Source organism: Ovis canadensis, chromosome 16 (genome assembly GCF_042477335.2).
Source record: "Ovis canadensis isolate MfBH-ARS-UI-01 breed Bighorn chromosome 16, ARS-UI_OviCan_v2, whole genome shotgun sequence".
Classification (NCBI taxonomy): Eukaryota; Metazoa; Chordata; class Mammalia; order Artiodactyla; family Bovidae; genus Ovis; species Ovis canadensis.
In genome coordinates, this window is record NC_091260.1 from 47009729 (window position 1) to 47033952 (window position 24224).

Genomic DNA, 24224 nt, shown 5'->3' on the forward strand with positions numbered 1-24224 from the left:
GCACGGCGACCCACTCCAGTATTCTTGCCTGGAAAATTCCATGAACAGAGGAGCCTGGTGGGCTACAAAAGTCGGAAATGACTTAGCACGCACACACTTGCACAGGACACACGCGTGGCACGGGATGTGCATACCTTTTTAAGAATCACAGTATGGGTTCAGACTTTTATATGCTGGCTTTTAAGGTTTCAGCCACTAGATGGTGATATTTAATTGTGTACCTAAGTGGTCTCATTTTTCCTCATATTAGTGTGTATGTTTGGAAAGCTGGAATATTTTATAATTTGCCATGAATTTTGTCCCTTGTCTAGAAAAGCGTACTACCAAAGTGAACTTGAGGGTGACCTGGCTGTGTGAAACACATTCTGTTGAGTGCCAGTCTGGCTGTATTTAATGACAGTGATCTTGCCTCTTATTCTGTGGAGGAAAATAGATGCAGTCAGTGTAGAATGCCTTTTATTTTCTCACCCCACTTCTTCCAGTCTGAGTGTGTCTACATCCAAGCCACTTACTTTTACTGTGTTGGAATGAAGTGCTCCTGCTTTTATCAAAGGCCTATCTAATCCCTTTTTGCCTTATCAGGAATCTTGTTCCTAGAACCACCCTCATTTTTAAAAAAGGTTATTATTTTTTTTTTAAATCTATTTAATGAATTTTTGGCTTCGCCAGGTCTTAGTTATGGCATATGGGATCTTAGTTCCCTGACTAGAGTTTGAACCCAGGCGCCCTGCATTGGGAGCATGGAGTCTTAGCCACTAGACTACTAGGGTAGTCTCCCCTCCATTTGTTTTGATATCATCTGTTCTTCTCTCTCTCTTTTTTACCCTTTTAAAAATTGAACTACAGTTGAGGTATAATATTATATGAGTTATAGGTGTACAATATAATGATTCACAATTTTTGACAGTAAAGAATTCACTTGCAATGTCGGAGATGTGGGTTCGATCCCTGGGTGGGGAAGGTCCCATGGAGAAGGAAATGAAAACCCATGCCAGTATTCTTGGCCTGAAAAATTCTATGGACAGAGGAGCCTGATGGGCTATCACCCATGGGGTCACAGAGTTGGACACGACTTAGCAACTACAACAAACAAACTGGAAGCGTGAAGTTGTCTCTGCTGGTTGATGTGCCATTCCAGAACTAATCAGCCCCACTCACCCTCAGATCCCTGCCCTGCAGAAAGCTCACAATATTCTTTTTTTTTTTTTGATAGTTTTTTTTAAATTGATGTGTAGTTGATTTACAGTTTTGTGTCAGTTTTAGGTGTACAGCAAAGTGATTCAGTTTTATATATATATATTTATGTATTTCAGACTATTTTTCATAATAGGTTATTATAACCCTTCTTATTACCATAAGGTCCCAGCAGATGCTGCTGTCAGCACAGACTAGAGAGCTGCCATGTGTGGTGCTGATAATGAAAAGACCATCACACCTTGATGCTGGCTTAGGTTGGGCCTTATGGGTGCTTTAGAGGGACAGGGTCACATACCCAGAAGTGTGAAAGGGTTAAAGCCTTGTGGGACTGACTGATCAATGGGAGGCAGGATATGGAAGGGAGACTGCAAATAAATTCTTTTTCCTCCATTCCCCACTGGACTGTTTCCAGTACAAAGTGGTTTCACACTGTGTCTGAAGAAGTTCTCCAAAGTTAACAATCATCTGTGTTTGTTTTTGAAGCTGTTGTCAGCTTAACATATGCCTTGTGTTTATTCTCCCAAACTGCCTCACTTTTCTCTTTTTTACTCACTCTTTCCTTGGATCCTATCTGCCACAAAGAATTAGCCTGTAAGCTTAGGCTTCATATCATCAGGCTGAGATATCATCCTGGATCCCTTTCTCTTTTTTCACTCCTCTTAGCCAGTCCACGTTGAGATGATTTCACTTTTTCACGTATCTGGATCACTTTTCTCCCCCCCCTTCTGTCTTCATTGCTGTCATCCTAGTCTAATTTATTGTCCTCTTACCTAGATTACTCTGGTAGTCTCCTAACAGGGCTCCCTGTGCTCATTCTTGCCCCCTTATAGTTCATTTTCCTCCGCTGGGCCCAACTGATGTTTTCAAAATGCAAAGCAATTCATGACTGTATTGCTTGGAAACTGTGTGGATTCCCCATCACTCATACAAGAAAATCTATACACTCATAACTGGCCTACTAGTTTCATAATCATGGCTTCAGAGAACCTCTCTTACCTGTCAGTTCCCTTTCTTCCTCCTCCTGTAGCCATGCTGGTTTTCTTTTCTTGCCTCAAAAAAAAAAAAAAAAAGAGTGTTTAAGCCTTGCTTGGCCTTTTCCTTTGTCTGGAATGAACTCCTCCAGATTTTCCATTGGCTGGCCGCTTTCTGTCACTCAGCTCTCAGCTCAGATGCCTTCCCAGAGAGACTTTTCCTCACCCCTGTCATAGCCCTCCGTGTGTCTGTCATCATGGTACTTAGCCATGTTTTAATTTATATTTGTTGTCTTTTTGTGCCATCTTCCCACACAGGTACATTCTAGAATGTAAATGCAAGAAGAATGGTCTTTTTATATTTTGTGGAATGCTGCACCCTCAGTACCTAGAATACTACCTGGCCCAGTAGTTTTCTGCTCTGGTGCTCGATAAATGCTTATTAAATGAATAAGCTGGTAACTATATAGCTCATTAAACCTGATGCTATAGCAAATTACAAATCTAATTGGGAGCAGAGTAGCTAAACCCTGTGACATTTCTATCTGGTAATAAGTGTGCTGATTGACTTGGCTTGGTCACCAGCTGTTCTTATACCTCAGTGTCAGGTATTATCTTACCCAGCCCTTGGGCAGTCCCTGGAACTGTTCACTCTGCTTCCTTCTTTGTGCTAGTTCAGTGGCATACTGTTAAGGTTGTCTTTAAACTGGCTGAATCAGACTTTGGACACTTATTAACCATAGTGACTTTAAACCAAGTTTTTATCTTTTAATGCTTCCTATCCAGCAGCTGCAGTAGGGCCATGTCTGTTCAATCTGTTCCAAACCAAAGTTGAATTAAGAGATATGCTGTAGAGCTTATGAGTGACCATTGATTTATTAGGTGCCAAGTTTCCTGTGATCCAAAAATGGAGAAGCTTGATGGTACCACCTTTTATTCATAGGCCAGAAGAGGAAGGGGAGAAATGAGAAAAAGCAAAGGGAGAAATGAGAAATGAGGGAGGGGAGGGAATTTGACAAGCTGATGGTAGTGAAGTAAATGCCCACCGGTTCCTGGCCCTCTTTAGCCAGTGGAAAGCAGCTCAGTTGTTCCTTTAAACCTATGTGTGCCTTTAGCAACAGTGCACATTTCATTTGGCAGTGCCTCTGCTAACAGTAGTGAAGTGAAAAAGTGAAGTCACTCAGTTGTGTCCAACTCTTTGCGACCCCATGGACTGTAGCCTACCATGCTCCTCCATCTGTGGTACTCTCCAGGCAAGAATACTGGAGTGGGTTGCCATTTCCTTCTCCAGGAGATCTTCCCAACCCAGGGATTGAACCCAGTCTCCCGCATTACAGGCAGACGCTTTACCATCTGAGCCACCAGGGAAGCTAACAGTAGTGGCTGTTTTCCAAATCAAAGCAGTGCAGCTGGGGAAGAGGACATTTTTCTTTCTGCTTCAAATCTGTGTGCCTGTGTTTGCATGTGTGTGTTTTTGTGTGCATGGGCATGTTTGCGTGCCTGCCTTAATGAAAGGAGAAAACAGAACTGGTGATGATCAGTGTCATCTTAAACTTCTTGGTTTATTTTGTACTTTGGGACGACTTAAGCTTTAGTGCATAAGCATCTTTGCGGGTGTGGGTGGGAAGAGCCATCCTGACTTTTTAGGAATAATGCTGTTGGCATTTTGGGCAGGACAGTCTCTTGTGCATGATTGCCCTTTGCTTTGCAGGCTGCTAATCCTTGATCCTCTTGCCACTAGTGTCTCCAAGTCTTAGTGACAACCAAAAAGTCCTCCATAAATGCCCTCCATGAGGTGATAACTGCCCTTGCTTGAGTTAGCGAGAAAATAGGACTGAAAGTAAAAAGGACATGTGACAGAGTTTAACAGTGGTTGGATCAAGTTGGGGCTTTCCAGGTGGCGCTTGTGGTAAAGACCCACCTGCCAGTGCAGGAGACATAGAGACATGGGTGTTTCCCCTGGGTTGGGAAGATCCCCTGGAGGGAAGACATGGCAACCCTCTCCAGTATTCTTGCTGAGAGAATCCAATGGACAGAGGAGCCTTGTCAGGCTGCAGTCCATAGGGTTGCAAAGAGTTGGACATGACTGAAGTGACTTGGCACGCACGGGCCAACTAGAGTAGGGGTTGGCACACCAAATCTGCTTTTATAAATAAGGTTTTATGGGGACACAAGCAGGTACTTTTCTTTGTGTATTGCCTGTGGCTGATTTTGTGCTACAGCAGCCTGAGCAGTTGTCAGAGACTGTGGCTCACAGAGCCTGGAATATTCACTGGATGGACCGTTACTACGCTGACCTTGGCCTCCAGACCCTTCCCCAGAGCTATGGCGGCTCTTGAAACCTCAGATATCCCAGAGTCTTAAGATACCCTACTTCTAATCTCTTGATTAGATTCTACCCATATTTCCATTCACCTGGTCTTGGGAATTTCTTGTAATTTCTTTACCTGGAATGGTGAGATGAAACAAAATAAGAATTAAGGTGTTTGCTACTTTTCTCTTAGGGTAGAATTTTTTTTTTTACTTCTTTCCTTTTTTTTTTTAATGTTTTGGAAACATGCTAGCTCCTGTTCCTTCTTGATATCTTTCATGCTTTTCTCTGCTGCTTTCCAAGACTTCTCTTGGAGAAGGAAAGGACAAATTAGGCAGAATCAGTGATATTAGGACCTTTTCTGTGCCCAGCCATGTTCTGGGTGTTGTAGAGAATATAAGCAAATGCACCCTTTGGTCCTTGAATTCATCAGTAAAGAGAAGATAAAAATACATGGAAGAATTAGAGAAAAATTAAATGAAAGCAACATTGGGGTCATTGGAGCAAGCGTTGGTCATGTAGTTCTCAGAGCTCACCTCAAGTCCTGCTTTCTCATGTGTTTTTGGACTGCTTCTGTAACTACTCTCTGGTCAGTGGCCTCAGTAAAATGAGAACAAATAATGCCAGTCTTATAGGACTTGGTGAGCACTAAGTGAATTAACTTTCTATGAAAATAATTCTGTGTTAAGTAATTGTATGGAAAGTGTTTAGTAAAACATAAAGTACTTAGAAGTGTGACTTTGTGGTCAATTAAATGGTACTCATGGTCTTCATGAGAAAAGAGGATTTTTACTTGGTCTCTGAGGACAGAGAGCCTTTGACTAGGTGAGGAGGGGGAGGAGCGGGAACCTCAGCACGCACATTTGTACACTAAGGGTAGATGGGTGGGTAGAGACGAGGCAGAGATGCAGCTGAGGGACTTCCCTGGTGGTCCAGCGGTTAAGACTTTGCACTTCCACTGCAGGGGGTGTGGGTTTGATCCCTGGTCTGGGAAGATGCCACATGGCATGGCCAAAAAGTTAAAAAAAAAAGACACAACTGAGGGAAGCAGAGGTGTGGTGGCCAGTAGGAGAAAAAAGATTGGACAGATAGGCTAAGACTGGGAGAGATCAACTTGCTACTGTTAAATCCTATGGAATTTACTACTATACTATAAATTAGAAAATTATGAGTATAAGAATTATTAAGAAGGAATAATTTAACTTTGAAAAGAAAAATGATAGAACATTCTTAAGGATGCCATTTACAGTTTTGAATTAGGCAGTGGCTGATATTTTCTGGTCAGGCCCCTTCCATAGAGTTCCAGTTCATCCTGTGTTAGCTGCTACAGCTGCATATACTTTGGTGAGCAAAATACCTATTACACTGTCTACATAAAGCTTTTAGTTTAAATAAACACGGAAATAAATGTAAAGTTTCAAATAGGTTTTTTAAAAAGTTATTTATTTATTTAATTTTGGCTGGATGAGCTTTTCTCTAGTTGCATCAAGCAGAGGCTACTCTAGTTGCTGTACATGGACTTCTCATTGAGGTGGCTTCTGTTAGTGCGGATCACAGGCAGGTTCTAGAGAACAGCCTTGATAGTTGTGGCACACAGACTTAAATGCGCCAAGGCATGTGACATCTTCCAGATCAGGGATCAAATTCTTGTCTCCTGCTTTGGTAGGCGGATTCTTTACTAATGAGGCATCAGGGAAGCACCCCTCAAATAGTTTTACAAAGACACGGTGAGCCAGTATTCAGCATAAGGCTTCTCTAAGAAAGCAAGAAGACAAATGATTGAGTTCATCCAGGTAAAGAGTTACTGTTTATTGTTTTGCCTTTATTATGATTCTATCATATTTATCATTTAAGTATGCTACTGCTGCTAAGTCGCTTCAGTCATGACCAACTCTGTGTGACCCCAGAGACGGCAGCTCACCAGACTCCCCTGTCCCTGGGATTCTCCAGGCAAGAACACTGGAGTGGGTTGCCATTTCCTTCTCCAATGCATGAAAAGTGAAAGTGAAGTCGCTCAGTCGTGTCCGACTCTTAGCGACCCCATAGACTGCAGCCTACCAGGCTCCTTTGCCCATGGAATTTTCCAGGCAAGATTACTGGAGTGGGTTGTCATTGCCTTCTCCATCATTTAAGTATAGAAACTTGCTATAGTCCAGCGCATTTATTTGTGAATGTTTTTGTTGGATCCAAATTGTACTGGAGTTAATTGCCAGTGAATCTTATTTTGTGACATGTATGTGTAAGCTAAATGAATGGAATAATAGAGATAGTAAAATATTTTAAGTGATTTTTGTATCTGAAGTAAAAAATTGATATTAAAGAAATAGTCTTATTAAAATTAGGACTTTTTAGAAGTTTTTCAGAAAATTATCATTGTCTAATGTCACAAGGGGTAGAATAGAGCAACTGTGTTCAATACAATAACTAAGAAATGTCCTTTACTAATTAGAAGTTACATGCTTTTGAAAATTATCTTTATTCAGTGTGTTTGCACCTCCAAGTAATTTCAGAGCTCTTTCCTGTTTCCAGAGTGAATTGATCCTTTATAAATTGTTAGTTCTTGTCTATAGTAGATTAGAAACTTTTAAAGACCTTTTTCTTCTTTTGTGTAAGTAGATAGTTTAAATTATTACTGAAAGTAGACTTTATGACTTAATTCTTGTCCACATAGGTTCAATAAAGAATGGTGACTAAAATTCAGAGCAGTTTTGTATTGGATTGGCCAACCCATTTGGGTTTTCCCATGAGATTTTATGGGAAAAAAGGAAGGAACTTTTTGGCCAACCCAGCATTTCTAATATTTTTTTAATTTTTGAAATTTGTTTTTAACTTAATTTAATTTTACTTTATGTTATTTATTTTTGGCCATGCTAGGTCTTTGTTGCTGCAAGCGGGCCTTCTCTAGTTGCAGTGAGTAGAGGCGGTTCTTGAGTGGTGTGCCTTGCGTTGCGGGGGCTTCTCTCCCTGCAGAGCATAGACTCCAGGGTGCGTGGGCTCAGGAGCTGCAGCTCACTTCAGAGCACGAGGCCTTAGAGCGCAGGCCCAGTAGCTGTGGTGCGTGGGCTTAGTTCTCTGAGGCTGTGGCTCTTCCTGGACCAGGGCTCAAATCTGTGTCGCCTGCATTGGCAGGTAGATTCTCAACCACTGGACTGCCAGGAAAGTCCCTCAGTATTTCTTTTTAAAGTACATTTATATTGTATCTCTATACAGGATAAATATACTATAGTCTGAGCATCATCTCAGTACTGCTTCCTGTTCCAAATCCCCTCTCCTTCAGTGTGACTGTCTTGAGAGAATGTGCAGTTAGGAAGTATACTTTTTCTCTTCCATTGTTTTACTCCTTTTTTTCCTTTCTCTCTGAGCCTTCCTGAAGTTTCGGGAAGTTAGGTTCCCTTACTATGAGTGCTCATTATATGGAACTATACATTATTTTTTCCTTGGTTTCTTCAGAATGTTATTCTAAATTCTAGACAGAAAAACTCAAAATAATTTATGGAATTCTTTTGTTTTGGTTTAGTGTATTGAGCATTATCTAAAACTTGAAACCTGATCTACCTGCATTGGAAATCACACAAGTTTCAGTCAAATCTGTCTAAAGCTGCTTTTAACATCTTTATAATTTCTCTGTAAAAGCTCTCCCCAAATCAAGGAAGCAAACTCTAATTTCAAAAATATACTTAACAGTGGTAAGCCACTTCTGATAAACTAAGCTGGAAAAGTTACGTCTATCATTAAGCATTTGGGGAAAACAATGATTATAAATATTAGGAACACAATATAAAATAAGGTGAAAACTTTAATGTTCTTGATAATATAGTTTTTATACGGAAATAAAGTGATGAATCCTGCATTAGCTACTGATTTACTAAAATGTGTCTGTATAGGAGGGACTTCCCAGGTGCCGCTAGTGGTAAAGAATCTGCATGCCAATGCACGAGTCACAAGAGGTACAGGTTTGACCCCTGGTTGGGAAGATCCCCTGGAGAAGGAAATGGCACCCCACTCCAGTATTCTTGCCTGGAAAATTCTGTGGGCAGAGGAGCTTGGAGGGCCGAGGTCCATGGGGCTGCAAAGAGTCAGACATGACTAAACACATGAAGCACAGAGCTGCATAGGAATAGCTTTTATATTTGTTTTGGTATTTCTACATGAGCACATAAAATTGTATGATAGAAATCTACCATAATTTTAGTGAAAAGTAATTACCATCTGTTTTTAGTGACATTTTATTTGACATTGACAAAATGCTGTAACATTGATTCTTAAATACAGTCTTCATTCATAGATTCTGTATTTGTGAACTCACTTAATCATTTTAAATATATTTGTAAGCCCGAAATCAGTTTCCAGGTACTTTCCCAGCTGAGTTCTCAGCTGAGTCAAAAGACTTCTTCTGCCTTTGTGTTTTAGCTCTCACAGTGAAAATAAGCATCCTCTCTGTGGTCTCTTTCGTGTTATGTTTTCCACATTTTTTGCTTTTTCTTGGTGATTTTGCTGTTTTAAAAGGCCCCCAAGTGTAGTGCAGAGGTGCTTTGTAGTGTTTGTTGTTAAGTCCAAAAAGGCTGTGATGTGCCTTACAGAGAAAATATGCAGGCGGAGGCAGGGGGGACAGAGCATTGTGGAGGCTCATCAAAAAATGAGGTGAGCAGTGGTCTGTCCTCAGATCATTAGTAGTTCCTAAAATTGAGTGGTCTTTCTCCCAGAGTTAAACACAGTCTTCAAACAGATAGCTTCTCAGAGCTCAGCAGAGGACCCTATAAGTATAGGAGATATTAATAGTAGTTCTGATCATCATTTCTGCATATTCAGAAATATGGTTTGCCTGGAAACAAAGACTGCCAGCCATTGTGGGGTGAATCTTCAGCTTATCCTTGTATGTAGACTGCTGCTACAAAGTAATAGTAGCCATTGATAACAACCCACATGGCAGTTAAGGCAGACTTTCTAAAGTTCCCTGCCACACTGTCCACCCTCACCCCTGCTGCTGAGCATGGAGCTGGCTATGTGGCAGATGTAGTCTAGGATTTGCCACCCTGGCATGAGACCTTGGAAATGGTATTGCCATTTGTATTATTTACTAGTAAAGGGATGCTATAGCATGGTGAAAACAGAGAATGTACTTTTCAAATGTTACTTAACTTTGTATTTTCTACCTAATTCTGCCTTTAGTTTTCTTCTCCCTGCTTAAATCAGTGCAAGTCAGCCCACATTTTTGGTTGTTATGGTTGGCCTGGATCTTCACATAGTAGGTAGGAAATTATGTGCAAGCATACGTAGAGGAAATGAAGGGTAGCTGGAAGTGATTCAGGAGAAGACAGCACGTGATAGGGCCTAATATACCAAGAGAGAGATTATCAGTGGTTCACAACCGTGGTTTTTATTAGTATAACCTAGGGAACTTTTTAAAAATACGAATGCTTGGGCCCTACTCCAGAAACTTCTCATCGATCTGAGGCAGGGACGTGTGTGTGTGTGTGTGTGTGTGTGTGTGTGTGTGTGTGCGCGTGCATGCAGTGTGTGTGCGCGTGCATGCAGTGTGTGTGCATTTTGTGTGTGTGCATTTTGTGTGTGTGTGCATTTTGTGTGTGTGTGTGTGCTTGCGTGCGTGCATTTTTTTCTCCTCCAAAACCTCCCTAGATCACCCACCATCCACCATCAAAACTGGTGGATTATATATTTTCTGTTTAGCTCTAAAAGAAAGGATGAGTAGCATTGATGGAAAGTACAGAAAGTTTCAGCTTGTTATAATGAAGAATATTCTGGTAATTTGAACTTTGTCCTCCTAGAAATATTAAAGTATATGTGAGTTAACTGCTTGGGAACAATGATGTGAGGATGACTGCTTTGGATAATGTGTTGGACTTAATCTTTCCTTAATTTTATTTAAAAAAGAAAGTGCTGCTGTATTTCTGCAGATTTATAAAATTCGAAGATAATTGTTTTACAGTATTGTATTGGTTTCTGCTGTACAACAGTGTAAATCAGCCATAAGGATATATGTATATACATATGCTTCTGCAGATTTAGTATGGAGTATGCTAAGATCAGTTTGGGGCATATTGAGTCTGAGGTGTCTGTAGGAAATCTAGGTGGAGATGTTGACTCAGAAGAGAGTCATGACTGGGAGAACATCAGTGAAAAGACGATGGTGGAAATCACTGTCTCCATACTGGTTTTCATTCATATGACCCATATCTTATAAACTTACTGTATATTGATAGTGATAAATAAAACATGATCCCTGGACTCATGGAGCTTATAGACAGAGAAACTAAATACTGAAGAATGTTTACAAAATGACCTGGCAGCGTCTTAAATTGTCATCTCTGTCAGCTAGATTGCTGCAGTAGGGTCAGGGGTTGCAACTGGATTATAAATTATTGGGAGAAGTCCTTTGTAATCCATTTGAAATGAGTGACAACATATGCAGACACTGAGATTGGAGAAAAAAAGAAATTCTGTGGTGCTTTCTTAGCCCAGAAAATAAATTTTCAGGGAAAATTTCCAGTCTTTTTTAATTTATATTTTGCTTTTGCTGTCCTTTTTTTAAAAAAAATATTTTGTCATTTGCTGTCCTTTCCCTTCATCTCTTAAATTTTTCTGCTTTTGTAACATCATCATTATCAGTTATTGAATAGAGATATTTCTTGGTAAACAGTTATTTCTTATTTTCTGACTTTTAAATTTGGTCTTGTATTCTCAAAATAGAGAATTCTCAAAATATTACTGGAAATAGAATACTAATGTAACTTTGACAACTATAGATACCGAGAGGCCATTCAGAAGTGGGATGAAGCACTACAGTTAACCCCAAATGATGCTACCCTGTATGAGATGAAATCACAGGTAATGGTTATGAAGAATTTCCCTTTCATTGTGAAATTGCACTGTTTGTGATGTGAGCAGTGATGAGCCAAAAGAATATTTCCTCCCATTTTCTTTTGTTAAATACAATTTGTTTATTTGGGGAAAACATATGTCACCTTATTATTTATGGCTCTTTCCTCATGCATCAAAGTAGAAATTTGTTTACCTTAATAGTGAAACTAATTTTTATTTCAACATAACTATGCTTAAGATATGAGTGATGGGTATCTTTTAAAAAGTTACTGATGATCTCTTAAATAGATGAAGTGTGTTAGCTTTCCTTGGAAATTAATTGTAGTGGACTTGACAGTAACTCAGTCTCTTCAGAATGAGGATGAATTGGATTCTGGATGAAGTTATTTCTCTTAGAACAGCCTGGTCCATAGCAAAAGGTCAGAAGAGACTCAGTTTATTAATAGTGTAAAAATAACATTTGTACTTATAAATACGTTTTTAATGTTTTGTGGGAAAGCTCATAAAGAAAACCTCTGGAGTACTTCTATTAGATTATTCAGGAGACTTTTAAAATCTCAGACCGAGCACTAACATACTTCTGGCACGGAATAGTTGCACTTCAGCCTGATCTGCCCACCTAGCATATCTTTCAGATGATGATCCAAAACATAGGGCACATCCTTTTTCAGATCTGATTTTTAATTTATCCAGGAAAAACCCAAATAAATTATTTTCTACTGACCTTCATTTGGATAAGCCTTTACTTTTTAATCTTAAATATGTATATATTAAAGGTAGGATTTGTGGCAAGCTGTATGAAATGAGTCATTTTATTTGGAACCTGATAATGGTAGTGTTGTAAATCTTGTGAAATGCAAATGGTCAAAATTTTATAGATAGAAGCGAGCACTTCCCCATAAATTGAAGTAGAGGTTCTGGAACGCCTTGATTTTTCTGGTGTGTATGATTTGGAGAACCTAATTATGGTCAGGCTGGTGGCGTGTTTAAATGATTTTTATAGCAGGAAGATGTACATGTGGGACAAGATGGGTGGTTGAACCAAAATTTATATTTACCTAGTTTGACAGAAGGACCTGGGGTTCCCTAAAAAACACATTGTAGGTTGAGTAAATAAATGGGGAGTTGGAGTTCAAATAGCTGTGAGCCATCATGGCCAGAATATGGCTCTCTGGTTTAGTTGGGGCTTTCCAGGTGGCGCTATTGGTAAAGAACATGCCTGCAAATGCAGGAGACATAGGAGACATGGGTTTGATCCCTGGGTTGGAAAGAATCCCTCAAGGAGGAAGTGGCAACCCTCTCCAGTATTCTTGCCTGGAGAATTTCATGGACAGAGAAGCCTGGTGGGCTGTAGTCCATAGGGTTGCAAAGAGTTGGACATAACTGAAGCAGCTTAACATGTATGCATGCAGTAGGGTTCAACAGTTGCAAAGAGAATATATTTTTCATAATTATTTCAGGAATAGGAAGAATATAACTTTTAACCCTGAGTAGCAGAGGAGGGGGTTAAAACCACTTAAATGTTATATTTTCCAGACTAAAAATATATTTTCAAAAATGGAGAGTTGTTTACATATGATTGTTTACATTTTTTTTTTTTGGCTAGTTTTTAGTTTGCTAATTTATGAATGTTACTGATGGGTTTCTTCTTTTTTGGCCATAGGTCCTAATGTCTCTTCATGAAATGTTCCCAGCAGTTCATGCTGCAGAAATGGCTGTCCAGAGGAATCCACATTCATGGGAATCTTGGCAGACTTTGGGGCGTGCTCAGCTTGGATTAGGAGAGATAGTCTTGGTAAGGAAGTCAGATTATTACAGTGATGACATTTTATTTTGACATGTTTTTGATCAGTTGAACCAAAAAGTAAATAGTCATTTATCAGATCTACACAAAAGGTAAATAGCAAATGACCTTTTAAAGGTATTAACCCATAAACACTACTCACTTACTACTGAACGTCTTTTTTCCGTTACAGACGTCAATTACAGTATATCAGGATCAGAATATTTTTCAGGTATTTGGCATCATGGGAATTAAAAAATAATAATAAATGTTGGCATTTGGTAAACGTTATTTAAATATAAAATAACTTTTAGATTAGTTCATTGCATCACTCAGTTTACCCCCTTTATAAAGTGATATCAGTAGCACTTTGGAGACAAAACCACTAAGAGATTGTGTTGAAGAAGGAAGAAAGTAGAATACAGAAGAATAATGGTGATAAATACTTTACACTGAAAAGTTGCTAAGCTTGGTGAGCAGAGAAATGGAAAAGGGTTGAAATTGAAGTATTCATTGTGTAAAGTTTACTAGAAACTGGTACTTAATGAATTTCTCACCTTATCTGGACTATACCTTGTATGTAGCAAAGGCTCAGTAGGTCAGAGTTGGCTGTGAGCATTGTCTTCTTTTCATTTTTGTTTCGACTGAACTATATATATCTAACAGCTAATTCCCTAACAGGTGTTTGCAAATCTAATATATTGGTGCCAGATTTCCTCTGTGTCATCAAGTAAATTAAAATTTTTCATACTTTTTTTAGACTTTTATAGTTGAAAACAAAACAAGCAAAAAATCCCAGAGAAGTTACTTCTAAAATTCTTGGTAAATCTTGAGTTTAACATTACTAGTAATGGTTTTAGTAAGTTGTGGATAACTTAAATTTTTCTGATACTCTTGTAAATATATGATTATTTCTAATTACCAAATAGGGTATTTGTCAAATTCTCAAAGATCATATGGACTCTTGATGAGAAAAGGATTGAAATAATTTCAGAATTATAGTCTGAAGGAAGATTCATAGCGATGGAAACAAGTTTAACCAGAGATTGTTTTTTTTCCTTGCCATTTGACATAGTCATCTTTTCTCTCTTTTGTTGAAGACTTAAATCATATCACAGTTGGAAAAAGAAATTCAAGGAATTTAGTTTTCTAACAGGTTAATTGCAAAACAAACAGAAGTCTAGCTTATAATACACTTTACCCATTTCTCTTTTAATAAAATCTTAGAAATCATTATCTGTTTTACATATAAGTGTTTACGGTACTGGAGAAAATCTCTAGGACGTATAGTAAAGATTGTCCTATAAAGAAAGAAAATAAAGTGCAAATGAAACAACAGAGCCATTTTGAATCAGCTAATGAAAGTAAAATTATTCAGTATTTTAAGTTTTCAAAATGAAGAGTACCAGTGGTTTAACTTACTTTTTTCCCCTTGGTAAATTTCTTTCTTATTTATATTGTGAAATTATTGGAGGAATCAAAACTGGTTTTTTTCCCCCATTTAGGATGATTTTAGGTCTCTATTTGAAAAAAATCTAAATTTTTGATTTTTAGGTAAACTTAAGCTGTTATATTGAAACACTGGAATAGAAAAAATAACTTTATTCATTGTCATAATGAAGGGAATACTGTAAAAAATATATTGAAAACAAGCTAAAAATTTTAACATCTAACAGTTCTTAATATATCCATATGGACAAAAAAGTAAGAAAATACGTAAGTAAATTAAACAGACAATAAGTTAAAAGTTAATAGTTGGATATATATCTATGAGTAATATTTAGATTTTTATGTGGAGCTGAGTGTGTATGTTGGAAAATGGTCACAGGCTTACTTTGTTTTTCATTTTCTAATTCTTTGAGGTGTAAAGTTAGGTTTTTGCTTGAGATCTTTTCTGTTTTAAGCATAACATTTATCACTATAAACTTAAAGTTAGTTTTGCTTTTGCAGATATACCATCCTATAGTGTCAGGATGTTATAGTTTCATTTTCATTTCTAGATACATTTTAATTTCTCTTTTGAGTTCTTCTTTGACTCACTGGTTGTTCAAGAGTGTGCTGCTTAATTTCCATGTATTTGTGAGTTTTTCCATTTATATTGATTTCTAGCTTTATTTCATTCTCTTGTAGTTCAGAAAAGACAGTTGGTATGTCTTCTTAAATTTAAGACTTGTTTTGTGACCTGAGATGTGATCTCCCTGGAAAACGTTCTGTGTGTTCTTGAGAATAATGTGTATTCTGCTGCTGTTGGATGAGTCTTTTTATATTTGCCTGTTAGGTCCCTTTGGTCTGTAGTGGTATTCAGGTCTTCTGTTTCCTTATTGATCTTATGTTGGAATGTTCTATCCATTATTGAAAGTAGGACATTGAAGTCTCCTGCTAATACTTTATTGCTATATGTTTCTTCCTTCAGTTCTGTCAGTGTTTACTTTATATGCTTAAATGTTCTGATGTTGGGTATGTATATATTTATAATTATTATATTTTTCTGGTGAATTGATTCTTTTATCATTATATATAATGTTCTTCTTTACCCTCTTGTGACACTTAAGACATGTTATCATTATTATGATCTAAATTTTTGGCTTCAAAGACAGGCATTCCTAATGCCTTTCTGATCATGAGCTGGCCCGAGAAATCCCCAGATTTACATGTTTGCTGATTTCTAGAAGCTGAACAATGCATGTGACTTGTTTTGACCCATCATATCAATACCTCTATTTTAGTGGACTTTTTGGTCCTTATCAACAGTTTTGTCAGCTACTTTCTTTTATACTTTTTGACTCTTTTTTTTTTTAACCATAACCATCATTCCAGTACATTTACTGTTTTTTAAAACCATAACCATGATATCCAGCACAGCTCTAACTTCCATCTTTACATTGTAATACAGTGAGAAAAAGAGAGAGAGAGACGTATTGTGGATTATATTAAATACATTCCTTGTTAGAACTAAGCAAAGAAGTCTGACCTTTTCTCCCCTGTAGGCAATTCGAAGTTTTCAAGTAGCCCTTCACATCTATCCAATGAACCCAGAGATATGGAAAGAAGACCTTTCTTGGGCAAGAACACTCCAGGAACAGCAGAAAGTAGCAGAGAGGATTAAAAAGAGTGAAGTACCAGCAGAAGCAACACATTTCTCACCGAAGTCAATTCCTGACTATGACTTTGAAAGTGATGAGATTGTTGCTGTTTGTGCAGCTATTGCTGAGAAACAGAAGACAGTTGCAGCAAATAAAACAATGGTTATTGTGTCAGCTTCTGGGGCTGTAGAGACTGTGACCGAGAAGGAGGACGGTGCTGCACCACCGGATGGCTCTGTTTTTATCAAAGCCCGATGAAGCTTAGCAAGAGTCATTTGAACCCATCTTTGATTACCACTTAACTTTTAGGCGTGGGGGCATTTAGTCTGGAGAAACAGGGTAAAACTCCTGCTTGTTGAATAGTTTTTCAGATGAGGCATATAAAACTTAAGTGAAAGAATTATTGTATAGTTTTTGGACTGTGCTTTGATGCATGCTTTCAGCTCAAGATTAAAATTCTGAGTACATGGTGTTTTGATTAAGAAGCTTAATTTAATCCAAATATATAAGTGAATGCATTTTCAAGATACAACTTGAAAAGTAAGTTCTCAAATAGTGAATAACTTGATGGCCGGTGTTATTAAAATATTGACTTGTTGATTTTTGTTTAAAGGAAGTAGGCTTCTTTCCCTGCTAGAAATATACTGCTGTTCCTATTCACTCTTCTTTTTCTCTTGTTTCATTAGAGTAAGTCTGTCACAAAGCTTGAATCTTTTTGATACTCATTTTGATTCAGAGTTGTCATTTGGTCCTATGTAGGATCTTGACAGTTTGAAAATGCATGCAAATGTGTACGCTGAACAGTTTCTGAAGTTTCTCTTAATTTTGATTTGTGCTTTTAACTTTATAATTAATATAATGATGATAGTTGCCACTTTCAGTATTTTTTAGATGTGTGAGATACTGACAAATGTCAGAATCATGGTTTATTTTTTAAATTATTAAGGCAGATAGAGTAGTCCTTAGGACCAAATGAGTCATTTTAAAGATGTGCATTTAAAAAAAATCAGTGGCTCTTATAGATACATCATACCAAATTGCACTACTGTTTTCCCTGTCAAAAGTAGTATTTTCTTTTCCTTATTTTTAAAAGATTAAAAACAACTTATTTCTTGCTGTAATTTCCTAGCTGATGGTTTAGAATTCCTTTTCTAGCTAACTTTTATGGAACTGCTCAGTGAAATGAGAAACAATCACAATTTTAAATGACTCGATTATACTTTTCTAAAAATTGAGGAGGAAAAATAGATATGTTATTGAAGTAAAGGAGTGAATAACGTTTGGCGCAACATACACAGAAACTGAAGTGTGATTCACAGTTTAATCCCATGAGTAGAAAGGATATATTGAAGGATATATTTCATTGAAAGCTCACCATCACATCCACAAATCAATACTGACATTGCTAATGTTAATTATTATTTTAGGACAGTTATATAGAACTGCTGGGTACTGTTACTTCTGAAACTCAGGAACCTAGTATTGGTATTTTATCCTTGTTAGAGAGGAAGTAAGTTACTTTTTATTTTAAGAAATTTTATCTTGCCCACTGGGAGCATGTACATGTAACGGTCTGAGATGGCTGAAAAACTTCTTTTTTAGTGGAATGCTTGCTTCTTTTTTTCAGAGTTGGAGAAGCCAGTATTTGCCTTGAAAAGTATTATTCCCCACCCCCCCCCCCAAAGTTATATCAGATAGTTAGCTCTGGTTAGAGAATTTTGTTTTAGAAAGATTAAAAAAAATCAGTTATATTTTATTTTGTTTAATAATGCATATTCTTCAAGAGCAGGTAGATGGGTGTGTAGAGAAATGTGCACTTACTGTTTCATATGTTGTTTTGAGTAATGGATGTTGATTGTATAGTTTGTGAATAAATAGGTTTTTTTGCTTTTAAAGGTTTGCCTATTCGTGTTGTTAGCTTTTGAAAAAATTAGATTGATTAATTTATTTCTTATGTGAAAATAAAATATATAAGGCACCTTGTATGGTGTCTTGTGTATGAAGTAGTAAATGCTAGCTGTTTCTATGAAGCACTTTAATTGGTTTTATTTAACCTCACTTTCTTCTGATTTTAAGAAAAGAGGAAAACTTCTTTGTAATTTTTTCCATACTTGGAAGTGAGAAGTCACTCCTTCTGATGGCACGGACAGCTGGCTTTCAGTTGGGGAATGTTCTTGGTATAGGTTTATACCTCAACCCAAAAGAAACAAGATCCAGGATGGGAGCACATGTAGCTACTAGATTCTGTTTATGAACCTGCTGTTGCCTCTGTACTGACATCAGTAGGCCAGGTTAGTCTCTTTCTTACACAGAGATAAGACATAAGATGGTTTAGATGCAAGGTGGAGGAGATAAACGAAATAGTGGATTATGGAGGAGAAAGGAATCTCATTTCTTCAGGCCCCCAAAAATGCTTAGTTAGCACTCTTGTGTATGAAGGGAAAAATGCATACATTATTTTATAAGGATATGAATACTGATAGATTTATACTAAGCTTGGTAACTGTAATAGCAAATTGTTTCAATCTGAGGGAAATAATTGATGTTCATGATAATGATATAATTAAAGATATTTAATATACTTTCTGAAACAACATTAAACACTAATACTATATTCAACATAATTTGTAGTATTCTTATCTGAAAATGTGTGTGGCATAGATACTCATTAGTCGGAACACTATACAATCCAGACCATGTCTGATAATTTGAGAATCATTATTCTCTAGACAACAGGTTCTAGATTATAAAGTATTTATCTTAAATGTGCTAACAAATACTACATAAGCACATGCAAGGTTTAGACCACAAAACCTGAATCTATTTTATTTTTTTGTAATTCTTTTTTTCTTAAAAAAATTTTTTTTTTACATTTTTTAAATTGGATAATAATTGCTTCAAATATTGTGATGGTTTCTGCCATACATCAACATGAATCAGCCACAGGTATACACGTTTCCTCTCTCTTGAACCAAGATCTACTTTAATTGGAGCCTATGTTTTATGGTACACTTCAGTATGAAATTAGCTTTTAATTGATGTTATATGTCAAAACTATAAAGAAGAGTTTAAATTAAAAAAGCTTTGGCTCAGAAAGCTGTTGTTTTCATGATTATAACTGACCATTATAGCCTTTTCAGTTTGAAAATTGTGCTTTCTGTAATGACGTCAAAAGCTCGTTTCCCTGCCTTTCTCAGCAGCTTCTCAGCAGCAGGAAATTGTTAATAATGTCTTTAATTTCAGACTTCATGAGTCAGAAGCCTTTTAAAATTGATTTGGACTTTGATTTCATGACATACATATATCTTAATGAGTTGTACGTTGACACAAGAACCATAGTTCTATAATTATCTTCAAATCAATAGGTATATGAAGTGTGTTTTTCCTTAGAGATTATTATGAAACTGATGTTGTGTTTTGTAATTGATGACATTTTAGGATTGAGAAAATAATGTGCTTTTTAAGCCAATAATAAAAATACACAAGTTTGTAAATGATTCACTCATTACTAAAGTAAAATGAAATATGTCACTTTACCTACGTGTAATTAAATATGCCTACCTGAGTGGAAGAGGGGATGGCCCTGTAGCCAGTGTACCATGAACTGTGCCTTAATGAGTGTTATGTGTGAACCTTACTTGCTGTGTGTGCCAGAGTGGAAGAAAGGGTGAGAAATGGTAGTCTGTACTTGATTGAGAAGGCAGAAGGATGGGGAAGGGGGATGGCTTTTTTTCCACAGTGCTTTGACCTCCATTAACCAAGGAATTCCGGTCTCCCCCTTTGTTCCTCCCTGCCATCTCCCCAGCAAAGGGAGTTTAAGATAGAAAACTGGGCATGCAAGCCTCTTTCTGCCTTTGTTGTTTGGAATGTGTCCTGCCTGCAGACAGCCTATGTTGTGGTCTCTTGCTGGAAATGAATGTTTTGCAGCAAAGACTGTCCTGCGAGAGGAAACCTGTAGTTGTTCAGTTCTGCACATGCCTTGGAGCAGGTCTGTCTAATTCTGGGTTTGACACTAGGTGGCAAACCTAAATCATATCCTTTAACCTATACTTTTTCAGCAATAAATCTGACTTTTAAATCTCTGCATGACATTTTGTCTCTCAAGTGTCAGGAAGGGAAAATGAGTGTTACTTTATGAGTCCTTCATAACAGATTACTGTAGATTATTTCAACGTAAGCATGAGACAGAAACCAAATTTCTTTCTAATTTTAGATTTTATTTAAATCATGGAAATTCTATTGAAAATGGGCAATGTTTAATTACAAGGCAATATATAAACATTTGTTTGGCATATTTAAAAGGTCTACTGTCTTAGCATTGTGCTAGACCACAATATTGATTCTATATTTAATTTGAAGGAGAGGATATGAAACAGTATCTCTGCCCATCCTGTCAACTTTCTTGAGTGTAATTTTGCATATGATAAAATGCACTTATGATAAGTTTAAGTTTGAAGAGTTTTGACACTACCATCAAGATGGAGAGTATTTCTATCACCCAGAAAGTTCTCTAAAGTTTATTTATAATCAGTTCCCTTCCACGCCACAAACACTGTTCAACTAGTGATTTGCTTTCTGTGACTACACACTGATTTGACTTTTCTAGAATTTCAAATAAATAGATCATACAATATATACTCTTTCTGATCTTCTTCACTTAGCACAATACTTTTGAAATCCATCCATGTTGAGATTCATCCATGCTGTTGTGTAATGTATTGCCTTTTGTTGCTGAGCACTACTATGCTGTATGGATATATCACAATTTGCTCTTCATATCTGTTGACAGACATCTAGGTTGTGGATGAACATCTAAGTTTTGATCTTCTGTGAATAAAGTTGCTGTATGCATATGTCACAAGTCTGTGTGTGAATATATGTTTACCTGGGGATTGAATTGCTGTGTTTTATGGTAAGTATATGTGTAGCTTTAGAGGAAACTGAATCTTCTAAAGTATTTGTACTGTTTTGCATTCTGACTGGCAGTGTATTAATTTTCTGTTGTGCCATATCCATGTCAATGCTTGGCATTGCTGTTGGTTTTCATTTTAGTGACTTTAGGGCTTCTCTGGGAGCTCAGCTGGTAAAGATTCCACCTGCAATACAGGAGACCCCATTTGATTCCTGGGTCAGCCAGATCCGCTGGAGAAGGGATCTGCTACCCACTCCAATTTCTTGGCCTGAAGAATTCCATGGACTGTATAGTCCATGGAGTCACAAAGAGTCAGACATGACTGAGCAACTTTCACTTTAGTGACTTTAGTGGATGTGTAATGGTATCTCACTGTGGTTTTAATATGTATTTTCTTGATGATGTTGAGCATCTTTTATATGCGTACTTGACATTTGTATATCTTTCCGGAAATACCTTTCAAAATATTTTGTGTTTTATTTGGGTTATCTTATTTTTGAGTAATGAAAGTTTTTCTATATTCTGGATAAAAATCTTAAGATATATGTGTTGCGAATACTTTGTTCCCATGGTGTGGCTTCCTTTTTTGTTTTACATTTTTAAAAAAATTATTTATTTTAACTGTGTTGAGTTTTAGTTGCAGCATGCAGGCTCTCTGTTGCAGTGCCAGGGCTTTCTCTAGCTGTGGCATGTGGGCTACAGAGAGCATGTGCTGGGTAGCTGTGGTGCATAGGCTTAGTTGCCCCTCCACACGTGGGATCTTAGTTCCCTGAACAGGGATCGAACCTGTGTGCCCTACATTGGAAGGTGGATTCTTAACCACTGGACCAAGGAAGTCTCTGCTTTTTTGTCTTCTCAGTGACATCTTTTGAAGAGTGGAAGTTTCTAATTTTGATGAAGTCCATTATATTTCCCTTACGGTTGTATTTTTTGTGTACTTACAAGATCAGAAAGAATTTCTCTTTTCTCATAGAAGTTTTACAGTTTTAGCTTTTATACTTAGGTCTGATTCAAGTTAATTTTTATGAAAGGTATGTGGTAAAGGGCTAGGTCCCTTTTTTCATTTTCAGTTATTCAGGTACTATTCATTAAAAAAAGGCAACTGCCTTTTCCAATTAAAATACCTTCACCGATCTATATGTCTATTACTATTTTTTTTTTTGGCTGTGTCTTGTAGTTTGTGTTATCTTACGCTGTTCTGCATATACTATCAAGTTGTGAATGAAGACAGTTTTCCTTCTTTTCAAACTGAATGCTCTTTATTTCCATTTCTCACCTTATTACACTGGCTAGAACCTCTAGTACAAAAGTTCCCTAATCAAGGATTGATCCTGGGCCCTCGGTAATGAAAAAGTTTCAAGTCCTAATCACTGGACTGCCAGGAAATTTCCCTTTTCTTAAAAATCAACATGATTTTTCCAACTCTGTTCTTTATTTCCCAAAGAATTCTTGAGCTGTTCTGATTTCTTCCATATACATTTTAGAACCATTTGTCTTCATCTACATGGAAGTCTGCTGGAACTTTGATTGGAATTGTATTGAGTCTGTAAATCAGTTTGGGAAGAACTGCCATGCCACCCACTCCAGTGTTCTTGCCTTGAGAATCGCAGGGACGGGGGAGCCTGGTGGGCTGCCGTCTGTGGGGTCGCACAGAGTCAGACACGACTGAAGCGACTTAGCAGCCGCAGCAGCAACCATCTTAACCATGTCACATCTTTGAATCCATGGTCACAGCATAATTGTCATTGTTCTAGAACTTTAATTTCTTTGTATGTTTTTTAGTTTTCTGTGAATGAGTCTTGCCTATATTTTTGTTGTTTATCCCTAGATATTTCATGTTTTTCTAATGCTGTAAGTATGTTTAAAATTTCATTTTCCAGTTTGATACTATTACATAGAAATGTGTATTTTTGTATACTGACCTCATAGCCTACAACCTTGATAACTCATTTATTAGTTGCATTAGCTTTTTTATAGATTCTTTAGGCTGTTCATATATCTTATCAAGTTGTGAATGAAGACAGTTTTCCTTCTTTTCAAACTAAATGCTTTTTATTTCCATTTCTCACCTTAGGTACTGGCTAGAACCTCTAATACAGTGTTAAGTAGAAGCTGTGAGAATGGAAAATAAGGCATTCTTGCCTTATTTATAATCTTTTGGTCTTTCACTGTTAAGTATGCTGGTATCTGTAGTTTTTGTATACATCCTTTATTTAATTGAGGAAGTTCTTTCCCTAGTCTACTAACTATTTGATAAATGTATTTCCTGCATCTATCTGAAGATCATATGATTTTTATTTTTTATTCTCTTAATATGATGAATTACATGTATTTTTCAAATGTCAAATCATTGCATTTTGGGGATAAACCCTATTTGGTTATGATGGAATATCCTTTTTTGATCTCTTTTTATTCAATTTGAAATAAGGATTTTTATGACTGTGCTCATGAAAAATATTGGTCTGTAGTTTTCTTATAATATATTTTTTTTTTTAGTTCTTGAGTCAGAGTAATGCTGACCTCTTTAAAAATAGAGGTTGAAAAGTATTTCCACCTATTCTTTTTCTTTTTATTTTTTTAATTTTATTTTTACTTTATTTTACTTTACAATACTGTATTGGTTTTGCCATACATTGACATGAATCCGCCACGGGTGTATACAAGCTCCTAATCCTGAATTCCCCTCCCACCTCCCACCCCATATTCTCTCTCTGGATCATCCCCGTGCACCAGCCCCAAGCATCCTGTATCTTGTATTGAACATAGACTCGCGATTCGTTTCTTACATGATAGTATACATGTTTCAATGCCATTCTCCCAAATAATCCCACCCTCTCCCTCTCCCTCACAGTCCAAAAGTCCGTTCTATACATCGTGTCTCTTTTGCTGTCTTGCATACAGGGTCATCATTACCATCTTTCTAAATTCCATATATATGTGTTAGTATACTGTATTGGTGTTTTTCTTTCTGGCTTGCTTCATTCTGTATAATCGGCTCCAATTTTATCCATCTCATTAGAACTGATTCAAATTTATTCTTTTTAATGGCTGAGTAATACTCCATTGTGTATATGTACCACAGCTTTCTTATCCATTCATCTGCTGATGGACATCTAGGTTGTTTCCA

At 37.1% G+C, this 24224-nt stretch overlaps 1 protein-coding gene across 4 annotated transcripts in view; it reads left to right on the top strand.

The window, feature by feature from the left end:
• Window positions 1–21046, top strand: part of TTC33 (tetratricopeptide repeat domain 33) — a 28843-nt gene extending 7797 nt beyond the window's left edge. For all 4 annotated transcript variants that reach the window (XM_069555825.1, XM_069555827.1, XM_069555824.1 and 1 more), the window contains exons 3-5: window positions 11244–11325; window positions 12983–13114; window positions 16090–21046. In XM_069555825.1, coding sequence (XP_069411926.1) covers window positions 11244–11325; window positions 12983–13114; window positions 16090–16443 — 568 coding nt within the window. In that variant the 3' untranslated portion in view covers window positions 16444–21046. The remainder of the gene's footprint in view (window positions 1–11243; window positions 11326–12982; window positions 13115–16089) is intronic.
• Window positions 21047–24224: the final 3178 nt, after the last annotated feature.